The 14168-nt window shown below is 41.3% G+C and overlaps 1 protein-coding gene across 2 annotated transcripts; it reads right to left on the reverse strand.

The window, feature by feature from the left end:
* Positions 1-638: 638 nt before the first annotated feature.
* On the reverse strand, positions 639-12889 carry LOC138769297 (carcinoembryonic antigen-related cell adhesion molecule 7-like). Of its 2 annotated transcripts, XM_069947676.1 has the most exons (8): positions 12133-12881; positions 9765-10109; positions 8334-8609; positions 6780-6869; positions 5328-5471; positions 4436-4497; positions 3122-3154; positions 639-879 (listed from the first exon to the last, which is right to left on the reverse strand). In XM_069947676.1, the coding sequence occupies exons 1-8, from the start codon at positions 12152-12154 to the stop codon at positions 832-834; spliced, it is 1020 nt and encodes a 339-aa protein (XP_069803777.1). In that variant the 5' UTR covers positions 12155-12881; the 3' UTR covers positions 639-831. The 2 variants fall into 2 exon arrangements, with proteins under 2 accessions (XP_069803777.1, XP_069803778.1); XM_069947677.1 differs by lacking the exon at positions 6780-6869 and having other exon boundaries at positions 12133-12889.
* Between the last annotated feature and the right edge of the window lie 1279 nt (positions 12890-14168).

Here is a 14168-nt window from a genome sequence, read left to right on the forward strand (position 1 = left end):
GTGTGGCAGCGTTTTTCTAATCATGGAAGACCAATTTATTACTAGCCTATCAATATGGAATATTTGATAAAGGGGCGCTCAAGTATCAGAATAGTCACTTTCAGCATTTTATTTTCTCAGCTCCTCATTCTCAAGGCATCATCCTCTGTGGTCTCAGAACGCTTGGTTGGATCTCTTCTCTAAGCTTGGACCATGATCCATGCTTAATAGAGATGAGCGCACCTGGAGCATGCTCGAGTCGATCCGAACCCGAACTTTCGGCATTTGATTAGCGGTGGCTGCTGAACTTGGATAAAGCCCTAAGGCTATGTGGAAAACATGGATATAGTCATTGGCTGTATCCATGTTTTCCAGACAACCTTAGAGCTTTATCCAACTTCAGCAGCCCCCGCTAATCAAATGCCGAACGTTCGGGTTCGGATCGACTCGAACCCGAACCCAGTTCGCTCATCTCTAATGCTTAATGTTACCACCTCTCACCAGCCCCTACAGCCTATATCACCAGGCTGAAAGTCTACTGTACATGGTGGAGCTCTTGGCATTCTTAGATTGCAGGATCAAACTAGAGACTAGACGTCGATTCTACACAAATCTTCCTGAACATCCACATCACACATAAGAGAGTCAGAATTGTTCCATTCTAGAAGACATTACGAAAAATGTATTTATTAAATTATTTTAGATTTATTTGTACAGAAAACATACAGTAGCGCTCTGTGTTCTGCCAGAACGTCTTTCGGATCATAGTTGCTCTTTGTCAAGATGATGTTTCCAATGGTAATAATAAAGGTGACTGTACCAGGGGGAGTGGACCGGTTTGCTATGGCGTTGTCATTTGTGGAGCTCACTATATGCCCCTTCTGAACTAAATTCAAGACACTGTAAGGAAAGAAAAACAAGGACAAAATGTATGTATATAATTATAGGGGAAAACATGGCGGCCTAGCGCTTGCCTTGGCAGTAACAACTGGTTGCAAGGATTTATGAAGCCAGACCAATGGTGATGGAGAAGATGAAATCTAGAATTTAGTCTGGTTGAGACCAGCCTTTAAAGGTGATATCCGGGTAACAAAAAAAATATTCTAAAAAATCCCCGTCCCAATACCACCATATGCCTAATATACATGTATAACCTATCTTGCACCCTTTGCCTGTTTTTTTCTCTTTCTTATTGGCCTTGGATGTGTAAAATCCTTTACTATAGGTCCACTCTGACTACGCTCAGCTCCCTCTTCCTCCTCCCTTTGTAGACACAGAACATGTGATCTCCTCTCTGGGGGCGGGGTTAGCTGTCTATTGACTTGGTAACCCTGTATACAAACAGGCAGGCACCACCTATAATATGTCCAGAGTGCCAGTCCCTTCCAGATCCAAACCATCAGGGACCCCTGATGAAGTCCATGTGACGGAACGCGTGGGGTTAATCTACCTGATCCATCTGTGAGACGGCAATTATGATATTTTATTATATTACTTTTGTGTTTGCATTGTAATTTATTAATTTTCTACAATTCATTAATTTTCTTTTTCAGGTTATTGTTTTTCTTATATTGGCACATGCACTTGCACTTAGTTGCATCTAGTGATAGGGTTAGATAGTTTACATTTCTATTCAAGCACTTTACATCACTTTCATACATAATCTTCATATTGCTGCTGTTTCTACATTATCATGTGGGGTGGATCAGTGTTTTACTGTGCCGTATTGTGGCCAGTGATAGGATTTTCCATGTTTTTAAGTGGTTTTAAATTGTTTTTCTTCTGTGTGTTTTTGATATAAATAAAGGATATTGATTACATTTTTGATGTGCAGACCCAATTTTTCCAGATCAATTTTTTTTTGGTACATACTTGACTTGGTAACCCGACCCCCAGGAGACATTATCTACATCATCTCCATGCACCTGTGCTGCTTTCATAGACTAAGGGCCCTTTTACACAGAAAGATTATCTGACAGATTATCTGCCAAAGATTTGAAGCCAAAACCAGGAACAGACTATGAACAGAGATCAGGTCATACATGAAAGCCTGAGATTTCTCCTCTTTTCAAATCCAGTCCTGGCTTTGGCTTCAAATCTTTGGCAGATAATCTGTCAGATAATCTTTCTGTGTAAAAGGGCCCTTACATGTGTCCCTGAGTCTAGGTCTCTGTAAGATGATATGTTATAGTTCTAACTCCACTTGCTTTCAGTGAATGCAGGCATATGTACCTGTCTTTGTGTCTCAGCTCTGCATATTGTGTTATAGCCGTTGTAAGTGTCTGGATGGAACTAAAATGTTTTTATTCACAGTCAACAAGCAGAGATCTAAACCTACACTACACCTCCCCCAGTAAACAGATATCAGTTATGCAGCACATAGCTACACTATGCACGCTTCAGCTCTTCTACATCATCAGATAGTATAGGATACATACTGGGGTGATGTGATGCAAAATCAGTGAAAAAACAGTCCTGTGTTTACTGTGCAATAGTAATGACAGCAGTGGGCAGGAAAGAAAGCTAAGGGGGCGAGTACACAAATAAACCAATCAGGGAAATGCATGATGGGAAATGTAGTTTCCCTGTCGGCACCATCTTGGAATAGATCGGCTTTTAGAAAAACTTGTAACTCAGGAATAGCAGCAGCTAGAAAGACAGGAGACGGCTCAAAATACTCAGGGGGACTTGGTGAGTAAGACCAGAGAATATTAAATTTTTTCGCTCTTAGCTGGATAACCCCTTTAAACCTTATTTATGTGACTCTAAAATGAGTGGTGTAATGTATTCCTATCCTGTGCAGTGATTACATATTGCTCAGATATACTTATCGCTTTACAATTGATAGGCACCTGACCCCAGGAACCAGCACAATTGTGAAAACAAAGGGGATTATTGCACTGCACAGACAAGTGGTCGGGAGAACTACTAGAAGCAGTACTACACCTAAATGTTGCTTCGCCTTTGTTCCGAGAATCTGTGAAGGTAGCAGAGGTCAGAACCCCAACCCAGAAATTTTCTATTCCTTTTTTGAAATTGGAAAATTCCTTCAATAAACAACTATGCGGGGACAATATATATATATTTACAAAATATTAGAAACTGGTTGACAAGCGAGCATGTTTAATCTGATGGATCTTACCATATACAAAGGTTCATCTTTCAGCTCCAGACCCTAGAAAATGACAAAGTGACATCAGTAAGACTATTGTGATTATCAAAAGAGGTTGTCTAGGGAGCACAAGAGGGCTTGAGATGTTTTTTAGACCCCTTAAAGTATTACATCCAGTAGGTGTTGTTAAAGGGGTTGTCCCGGATTAGAAAATGCACCACTGTTGTCCTTGGCATACTGTATATCTGGTAATGGGGCACTGCCCATTCACTTAGCTTCTGATGAGCTGCAATACCAAGCACGGCCCAAGAGTGGCACTGTTTTTCTAATCATGGAAGACCAATTTATTACTAGTAGAGATGAGCGAACCTGGAGCATACTCGAATTCATCTGCCTCCCCCACCTCTTCCTGGCTTGATTAGCGGTGGCTGCTGAACTTGGATAAAGCCCTAAGGCTATGTGGAAATCATGGATATAGTCATTGGCTGTATCCATGTTTTCCAGACAACCTTAGAGCTTTATCCAAGTTCAGCAGCCCCAGCTAATCAAATGCTGAACGTTCGGGCTTGGATGAACTCAAGCATGCTCAAGGTTCACTCATCTCTACTCATCTCCAATTACTAGCCTATCGATATGGAATATTTGATAAAGTATCAGAATAGTCACTATCATTGTTTTATTGTCTCAGCAGCTCCTGCTTCTTTTTCGAGACAAGGCATCATCCTCTGTGGTCTCAGAACGCTTGGCTGGATCTCTTCTCTAAGCTCGGACCACGATCCATGCTTAATTTTACCACCTCTCACCGGCCCCTACAGTCTATATCACCATCTCACCTGCCATATACACCTTTATCAGCATTTACAGGTAAGAATAAGGTGTGATTATAGCAGGTTGCTTTTTTGATGAAAGATGCCTTAGCCGGAGGAGCTGACAGGGAATGAATACAGCGGGTTCGGCAGGTTTATTTACTATAGAGCAATAGTCTGCTATCTACTGAAATGGTCCTCAATCAATCTGGGTGGGAAACTGGCAGGAGTGCTGTGGGAGGAGAGTGAGCAGGGTGGGAGGGCTGTGATGAAGAGCTGGGGGAAAGCAATGCATTCTGGGAGTTGTTTTACTGAGCCACTGCTCAACCATGAAGCAGTGAGAGAATGTGGTAGGGAGAGGGTTACATACCCACAAAAAAAATGTATTTTGGTGATCTCTGAACTGCAGCAGACGGGTAAGCATTGCTTCCTTGATGTTGGAATACCCCTTTAATCAAGTAGCAAAAGCTCTTATGGGTTTTAGTTCCATAAAAGCTGCTGAAACTAAAGACAACAGTAATCTGCATGTATTACTCACTGTTGCTGGATCCAGTATGTTGTTGTATATAGCGTATGACTCCGCTACACCTATCGGAGGTCCTGAATTAATGCAAAAAACATAAAAGTATGAAGAATGGGTTTTACTAGTTTGAGGCATTTGACTGATAAAATATCCGATATCTGTGCAAAGCACTTATGTTTCTAATGGACAGTCATAGTCATAGTAGGGTTGAAAGAAGTAGAGACCAAGAAGTCCTACTGTGTTGATCTAGAGCAGAGATCGGGAACCTTCGGCCCTCCAGCTGTGGCAAAACTACAATTCCCATCATGCCTGGACGCCCAAAGCAGAGCTCCAAATAATTTTTCATTTCTGGCCTCACAGAATTAAGAAACCAATATGGATTGGTAACCCCATAACTACCCACCCTCCTCTACATAATAAGGCCATATTTACCACCTGGATGGACATCGGCCATTGTTTGACCCGGCCAGTGTTTGACGTGTCGAACAACGGCCAATGTCTCAGATGTTCCCCCGGCCGATAATCCAGTTAGCCATAGCACACAATGTAAAGTACGTCCGGGAGCTATATTTTACATTGTGTGCACAAGCTATCTTATGCTGTTCACTGAATAACGGCCGCACAAAATAGACCTGTCAATTATTTTGTACGGCTGCATAGAACGTCGGCCACAGTGTATACAGCACGGCCGGTGTTCTATATACTTCCATGCAGTCGAGTATTGTTAGTTAATAATAGTTGTTGTTGCAAGCTGCAACAATGGTAGTTGTTTTACTTAAAAAAAATATAACTTAATGAAATAATCATTAAATGCCCCTTAGTATCACCCGACTGAGGTATGATATAGTGTTATATACTAAAATACATGCAATGTAAACAGTTTCATTACAGACACTTCGTTCTTTACCTGTCATCAGCTTTTTTCTACGAGGGCCATATCTCTTATAGAGAAGAAGGCTTACAGTAACAATAAGGAGAAGGCCCAGGATGGCCCCACATATTATCCCTGCTGTAACTCCTGCACTGTTATATGGGAGCGATTCATTCAAACCTAAAAAAAAAAACAAAAAAAAAAAAACATGAAATGCAAAAATAACTTTGAGTGGATCAAGAGTTCTTGCAGTATGTGAACAAAGACTAAACAAGCCAATCAACATATCCTTTATTTATGGACCAGGAATATTATAAAAAAAACAACTTGTCTTATGGGCGCCAGTTTATGGCTTTAATATACTATATGGTCAGTAGAGAAAAAACTTGCCGATGAGGTTAAAAGGGAATTGAGATCCCCCATACTCTTGTCAGCCAACTTGGGCAGGACTAGCTGACTGGTGTGTATGCGGCCTCGGGGAAGAGAAGGATCTGGAAGGTTTGATTTCCAGCTTACACCTCTCCATTGAGAATACATGAACTTTTGCCCATGTGTATAGGGAGATTGGAAGAGATTGCTGTTGGCTGAAACAGCAGCTACTCAGGACTAGAGATGAGCGAATCGGGTTCGGGTTCGAGTCAATGTCACAGAGGGATGCTGGGCCCCAGCATGCAGCTATCTGCCTCCCCCACCTCTTCCTGCCTTGACTAATTGGCATAGAGAGCTGGAGGCTCCTTCGCTGTACATTAATTAGGGAGAGTGGGGAAGGGAGGAGGTGTGCATGCTGCGGCTCAGCATGACTTCTGTGACACTTTAGCTTCCAAGGGAAAATGCTATTTTATAACTCTGCAAATGACCATCAGCAAAGACAAAGGTGTTATTGGTTTTATCTCCCTATCACCTATCTTACCGGGTTGGCAATTCTGTACATAGTCTGGACCTGACAGATTCTCTTTAAGTTTGCACTGACATTGATGCCCAACTAGCCCATAAATGATGTTTTTCCCCAAGTGTTCTGGTTATGTGAATACGGCTGACACCAAGGCACCTATTTACAAGGTGATGCAGTAACATTAATTTTTCAGAAATTTTTACATTACCCAAAATAGATAAATTTCCAATATTATGGCATGCAGCTATGGCTATTATTAGAAGGACCAGGGGGATAACTACCACTGTAGCAGCCATAGCGACTGCTATGGGGCCCGCCGCATCAGGGGGCCCCATGGCCTGTTCTTTCAATACACTGGGTCCCCTGAGCCGTCATCATTTGCTGCACCCAGTGGCCAAGCGGAAATGTCCCTTTAACTGCAAGCACCCCTGACCAGCACTTGCAGTTATGCAGTTATGACTACACTTGATGGCTTAGTGGTCAGTCAGGGGGCCCAATGAATAGTTTGCTATGGGGCCCAGCCATTTCTAGTTATGCCCCTGCTGTGGACCCTACTAATATACTCCTAATAGATTGATTTGGCTCATATACAGTACTTGCATGTTTAGAGTCTGGTGATGCAGATATATATTGGGATGCAGAGGTGGATCCATATGATTCCTCAGTGACCGATTCATATTCTTCGCCTGAAATGTGAGGAAAAGCTTATAAAGTAACTTACTGTCTGAAGACAAGGGGAATGAGTTCATAGAAACTGCTTGCATGCTCATCTAGGCCAAAAATAAACTCAGTCTGTGTTCTGACTAGACGATAGTAGTACCTTAAAGGGATTGTCTAGACATAGAAAAGCATGGCTGCTTTCTTCCAGAAACAGCACCACTCCTGTCCTGTTTGGGTGTGGGTTTCAAAGTTTCATTGAAGTGAATGGAGTTGTAATACCACACACAACCTGAGGACTGGGGTGGTGCTGTTTTGCAAAAAAAAAAAAAAGCTGTTTTTTATTTTCTTATCTTGGATAACTCCTTTAAATGAGAGCTTCTAAAGGAAATTTGAAATAAAAGCATTTTGCATTATAAATGTGAAAAACATGTATCAATGGTTTACACCTTAAGCTATAAGGTTCAAAGCCTGAGGCTGCACTAGTGAGAGATTCTGGTGACGTACAAATCACTGGATACATACACAAAGTAATGCTGCTATGTTAGGCAGACACTGTAGGATGCAGACTTTATCACAGATCTGGATTCTTTACTGTAAGAGCAGACTATGGAACTCTCTGCCCCACGGTGTTGTGACTCATTGGGCCTGAAAGCCTTTTTGGAAAAAATATTAAATTACAAACAAGTACATTTCTTAAGCTTGGACGTAAATCCAGTAATTTATTTGGATGGGCATTTGTTTGAAATTCAAAATTTACCCCCGGCTTTTTTTTTTTTTTTTTTGCTTTCCTCTGGATCAACATATTAGGGTTCTAGGTTGGCTTTATGGGCTTTTTTAACCTTTTCAGAAATGGTCATGAAATGGCCTTAAAGGAGAAGTCTGGTGATTTTCATTTGGCAAGGGGGAAAATAATAAACAAACTCAACTCACCTCTCCGTACGCCGCTGCAACACTTGATTGCAGCTCCAGACCCGCTGCTGGGCTCCTGAATCTCCTTCACAGCAGACGTCACGACCCGACTGATTGACTTCCTGCTCAGCCAGTCTGTGATTGGGAAGGGACACTGCTGAAGTCTTTGATTGGCTGAGCGGGCAATCAGCCTAGACAGTTATTTTGTCCCGAGTCGTGACATCATCAAGACTCTGGGGACAATGCCTTACGGCGGGGGTCCTGGGACCTGTGATGCGGTGCAGGTGGAGTAGTGATTGTTTATGTTCCCCCTGCCCCTGCTGGCGGTAAAGTTTTTCAAAATACCAGACTTTTTCTTTAGGCACTGCAGCCCATCCAAGGATGGAGTGGGAACGCACTGCAAAAATGGATGTGAACAGGTCATATAGCCCTGTCATCTATGTAACTATACTTGTAAGGATTTGATGACAACTTTGACTGTTATCAGAACAAGAAAATTACATAAAATTACATAAAATTAGAAAAAAAAGAATAATTTTACATTCTTCCTATAACCTAACGAATCTTGTATCTTTACGTACGTGATATGTTGAGAGTGTAGACGTCACTGGAGCTTTGACTGACTGGATTCTCCGCCCGGCACTCATACTTTCCCTCATCGCTGCGCTTTATTTTAGGGAATACGATGGTCCCGTTATCGTGCTTTACAATGTTTCCAATTTCTACAGTCATTGTTTCCGAGCTTAGTTTTATCCACGAGATCCTGTCCGCATTCGATGAGACACAGGTAAGGGAAACAAAATCGTCTTCTTTGATTTCGGCATGAGATGCTGTGATCACCGGTTTACCAACGGGTTCTGCCGACAAAATTAAATAATATTACGGAAAGTGGTCATTGACTAAAAATGAAAACATAAAAGTTATTCATGGTGACTTCCAGTTCAGATGTCTACTGATATCCTGGGTAGGGATGGTCCGAACCTGCCGAGGTTCGTGTTCGTACGAACCCGGACTCTCGGCAATGATTCCCGCTGTCTTAAACCTCCGTGCAGAGGGTGGATACAGCGGGAAGACCGCCTAGAAAGCTAGGATACATCCTATGGCTGTGGCTGTATCCCGGTTTTCCAGGCGAACCTCCCGCTCTATCCATCCATCCATATATTTTCTGCTTCCCAGACAACCCTTTAAAGCCTTAAAGGGGTACTTCAGCGAAAAGCTTTTTCCCAGTAATTAAAACACATTACAAAGTTATATAACTCTGTAATGTGCTTCAATCACCTATCTGCCCCTCTTCCCTATCTTTTCCCCCCTCAATCCCCCACCAGGAAGTGAAGTAAACTCATTCTTACCTAATGACTGTTGACGTCAGGCTGCTCTGTGGCAGCCATTTTGTGACAAGGAGGCGGGTCTAAGCCCCGTTAAGCCAGCCTCCCTTTGTCAGATGACTCAGGTTGCTCAGCTCTGATTGGCTGAACAAGATGTAAGCCACCTAACAGTTTTACAGAGTCATGCAAAAAGTTAAACATCACAGGAGACAAAATGCATCATGGGAAAGCCCAAACCAGGAAGGGAAGAAAAAAATGAAGCCACCAACTAGAGCTTCAGGGACCTGCAAACAGCGGGAAATTCAAACGGAGACAGACTCAGGAGGGATAGTAAGTGGGGAAAACTATGTTTGATTGTTTTTTTTTTTTTTGTTTTTTTTTTAACCAGCGCCTGAGAACCCCTTTATAACAAGTGAGGGACCATTATTTAGAAATTAGCTAGCGTTACCTGTCTACATGAGAGACCCCCTTTAACGTTATTTAGGCCATGATCATATGCGGCGCAAGATCTGTAAAGAAATCTATATAGTGGTAATAGGCCCCAATAATTTAAAGTAGGATCCACTCCACCAAGGTTTCCATCATTCAGTAAACATATTACTTCACTTTTCCTGCTGTCATAAGTGATGAAACTGTGGATAGACATAGCCAGAAACATAGTCAGAAAATTACAACAAAATGACCCACCATAAACGTGTAAGAACACTTCTGCATCTTCTTGTTTCCCCGTCTGTACCTTCACTCTGTAATAACCTCCATCTCCAACTTGAAGATCTTGGATTAATAATGATCCATTAGAGAATGTGCTGAAACGGGAGGAGTACAGCTTCCCCTGTATAAATGATACACCACTCATATGTGTGCCGATTTGGTATTCAGCAGATGTGTCTGGTCCTTTAAACCAGGTAAAATACTCAATATTTTCCGTAATCCCAATGACGCTTAAAACGACAGATTCACTGGCTGTTGGATGCTGAGGACATAGCTGAATATGTATTTTCCCACTGATCAGGTCCATGTGTAGAATCAGAACTATAAGGAAAAAGAAAGACATGAACATTTATGAACACTTCTACTGTACCAATGATATATCAGTGGGGTAGCTATAGGTACAGCAGCCGAACAGGTTAAAGGGGTTATCCAGCGCTACAAAAACATGGCCACTTTCCCCCTACTGTTGTCTCCAGTTTGGGTGGGGTTTAGAAACTCAGTTCCATTGAAGTAAATGGAGCTTAATTGCAAACCGCACCTGAACTGGAGACAACAGTAGGGGGAAAAGTTGCCATGTTTTTGTAGCGCTGGATAACCCCTTTAATATTACAATGCTAGTGATCACATGACAAAAAGCTTATTGGTCAACTGAGCAAGCTGTTCAGAAATGCCGAAAAATCATCAGCTGTGTAAAGGGTGAGGGGGATGGGGGGTGCGGCTGGCGCCAAATTTCTAGAAACCAGTCTGATTGACTGACTGAGCCTCATAAAGGCTTAATGGCAGTCTCAAGAACTCAGGCCCCAAACCAGAGAAGGTCACACTGATGCTGACTTCTCAAAGATTAGGCAGAGAGCTTCTGAATTGTTCTGCCTAATCGTAGAGAGTTCTGCTCTCCATCCGCTTCCTCCATTAACCTTTCCTCAGCCCTGTACTCAGGACCCTTACATTAACCTTTTCACTACTGCTTTTCACTGCTGTAAGCCACCAGGTATATTGGCAATAACCCCATACTATACCCCCAGGGGTTCTGACGTTACCCCTTCACTGTCCTAGATCACCAAGGATTCTGACAATAGAATCTTTACTGCCATAGACCACCAGCCACATGCCACACAGACATTAAAGGAGAAGTCCTGTGAAATTGAAAAACTGTAAGAAGGCAGGAGGGTGTGGGAGGTGGGAAAATATTAGACAAATTCATCCCTCCGTGTCCCTCTAGCTTCTCGTCCGAATCCTGATGACAGCCTCCGGCCACCTGCAGCTCTTTCAGCAGCATCACATACCTAGGTGATCAATTGCCTGCTCAGCCAATCAGGTACTGGGGCGGGACTTCGTTCCAGTCACTAACTGGCTGAGCAGGCAATGGTTCAGCCGGGCAGCAACATTGCAGGTGGAAGAGGTGGGACCCGGGAGTGGCGCTACAGAGGCATGGGGAGGTGTGAGTTTACTTTGTTCATTATTTTCCCGCACCCTTCCGTCTGTTTTTCAATTTCACAGCACTTCTCCTTTAACCCCGTCACTGCCCTATTCCATCAGAAATGTAGACAATAACCTTTGCTGGACTACACCTGAAATCTATTCAACCCATGTTTTATTTTAATGGTTCAGATAACGATACCAATAAGTCCACCTGAAAGTTATGATGACCCTCAGCTTTGAATAGAAGGCCAAGTGGGACTTTTTCCACAAAGCTTCTTAGGTCTCCTTCACCTGCCCTCCATGTGCTGACTTCCTGCTTAAGGTGACATCATTGGTGCAACAAACCAACACCCCTGTTGTGCTGACGTCAGGACATAACAAAGGAACAGGGGTGAGGTGGGTCTAGGAAGGAAGATGACCTGGAGGATGTCATAATGAAAACACTCTTGACCGAGACCTGCAGTGTTGTTACCATCATCAGCACTTTGTAGTTTATAGGAGTTACAGAATATGTTTATAGCATCTTTAACACTGGGTAAAATATTCTATGGGAAAAGCCATCTCGGAAATCCTGTACTTATGACTGGGTGAGACTGCACGCAGATAGTACAGCACCCTACTTGTATATAGTATATACTGCCTCCCGTCTAATCTACATATTCATGACAGGGGATGTTATTGGTTCCTATACAAAACATGGGAAGTTTTAATGACAGTTTTAATGAACCAAAAGAAGAGTTTTACAGTTAGTACCAAAGCACCCCCTTAGTGTCCATGCACGTAGAGCAAAAGAGGCAGAAATTTCAAGCCGCTTCACTTGAAATTTCCACCTCTTTTGGGATCTTACACCCCTATCAATACAGGGAAGCCATAGAAAAGTAAAAAAACTTGCATGAACCTAGAGCGCACACATATAAAACATTACCTGCTATGATGTCGGCTCTCATGGCTGATTCCTCGGCTGTAGTTCTCTCTGAAACTCTCGGAGGCTCTGCTAGATATAGTTATGTTCCTCGTACCGCAGGACATGCCGAATGTCTGGGAACTCTGGCAATGCCGTGTTATCCTGTAAGACATATTGTACTCCAGTGCTATCACAAGTCAGAGGATGTTTCCTTAGATAGAGAATTTCCTTTCAACTTCCTTTACATTTCCAATGACCGGCCCTAGCTGAGGAACACGCTGTTATTATTACTATAGTGTATAGTCAGTGGTTGTTTAAAGTTCATCATAGCCAACAATAAATGTACATTGCAGGCAGGAAATCTCCAGTGAAACCCTATTATACACCGGCCATAGACCTCGCACTAGACGTCATAGTGTAAATGTAATGTTAATTGGATTAAGGCGACTGTAGTCTAGTATCATACTTAAATCCAAAAAATAGTAAAGTACAAGTCCATAAAAAATTTATAATTTGAGAATAATCGAATTACAAGCCAATGCCGTACATGTATACCATGTGGTCTTAGAATATAGACAGACCACAGGAAATGTATTTGGCTCCTGCAATCTGACATCCTGTTGATAGGTGTAGAAAGTTTTTTTCGTCGTCTAAAGAGTTTAAAATGTGTCAATTTTAGAGAGGTGTATGCTTTTACAGGACAAAAAGAAAATGGAGAACTACTAGTGTAATATCCATGGGTAAAGCAGCATAGCAAAACGCCTAACAGCTGCTGCGCCAAACAAAAAAAATCCGAAGGGAGGACAGACAATAAGAAAGTCGCTGTTATCTCAGGCATTGCTGGTGTATTGAACCTCTGGACTTGTATGTGAAATAATAATAATAATAATAATAATAATAATAATAATAATAATAATAATCATTATTATTTAGATTAATCTATAGACTTTTATGTAAAAAATATTATTATTATTATTATTATTATATTTTTTTTACATAAAAGTCTATAGGTTAATCTAAATAATAATAATAATAATAATAATAATAATAATAATAATAATAATAATAATGATAATTATTTTTGTTATTATAATAATAATAATTATTATAATTATATTTTTTACATAAAAGTCTATAGGTTAATCTAATAAATAATAATAATAATAATAATAATAATAATTATTATTATTATTATTATTATTATTATTATTATTATTATATTTTTTACCTAAAAGTCTATAGGTTAATCTAAATAATATTGATAGTAATAGTTGTTGTAGTAGTTGTAGTTGTTGTTGTAGTTGTTGTTAAATTTTAAAAGCAGCTTACGCTCTTTCGGAAAACTAAAGAGGAAGAGAGCAAGGTGTCCTCAAAATGTGTTACCTAATATTTTTTGTACATTATTTTTCAGTAAATTACTTTTCAGTGAATATAGTCCATTTCTGCACAATACTGCAAGGGGAGGGGGGGGGGGGGTAGTGTCATAATATTGTATATTTTGATGGAATCATTTTGTAAAGTGTGGGGGGAAAAAAGAAAAGAAATATAAATAGTCAATTGATTCTACCTAGTAATATTGTGCAAATGTTATTACGGTAAGGGTCTATTCACACGTCAGTATATTTTTCCAATCCGCAAATTTCAGTCAGTATACAATCCGCAAATTCAGTCCGTATTGCATCCGTATTGCATCCGTATTGCTTCAGTAAAATACAGACCCCATAGAGTTGTATTGGATGTGTCAGTTACTGTCCGTACTAGGGTCTGTCCTTTTTTTTTTGCGGAACGGATTGCAGCCCAGTACACAACACGGATGTGTGTATAGGTCCATTGAAATACATTGGTCCTATATTATTGCGGATCCGCAATTAAGGACATGAACAGGACGTATGAATAGAGCCTACTCTCCAAAGTGGGCGGTGGTTCTTCTGTCGGTCTGGAGGTTAGGAGATGTGCTGTTCCTCAGTTCCTCAGCACACATCCCTCCCTTGGTCAAAACCAGACACTTACAAAATACTGTATGTATGCAGGACAGGCAGCAGAGCATGCAGCAATGA

This window comes from Dendropsophus ebraccatus, chromosome 12 (assembly GCF_027789765.1).
Source record: "Dendropsophus ebraccatus isolate aDenEbr1 chromosome 12, aDenEbr1.pat, whole genome shotgun sequence".
NCBI classification, from domain to species: domain Eukaryota; kingdom Metazoa; phylum Chordata; class Amphibia; order Anura; family Hylidae; genus Dendropsophus; species Dendropsophus ebraccatus.

Excerpts from the sequence above, each read along its gene's own strand:
- LOC138769297 (XM_069947676.1), bottom strand. The coding sequence starts at position 12,154 with ATGAGAGCCGACATCATAGCAG. Across the intron at positions 4,498-5,327 it reads TAGAAAAAAGCTGATGACAG|GACCTCCGATAGGTGTAGCG; the intron begins GTAAAGAACGAA and ends GCATTAATTCAG. Across the intron at positions 3,155-4,435 it reads ACATACTGGATCCAGCAACA|GGTCTGGAGCTGAAAGATGA; the intron begins GTGAGTAATACA and ends GTCATTTTCTAG.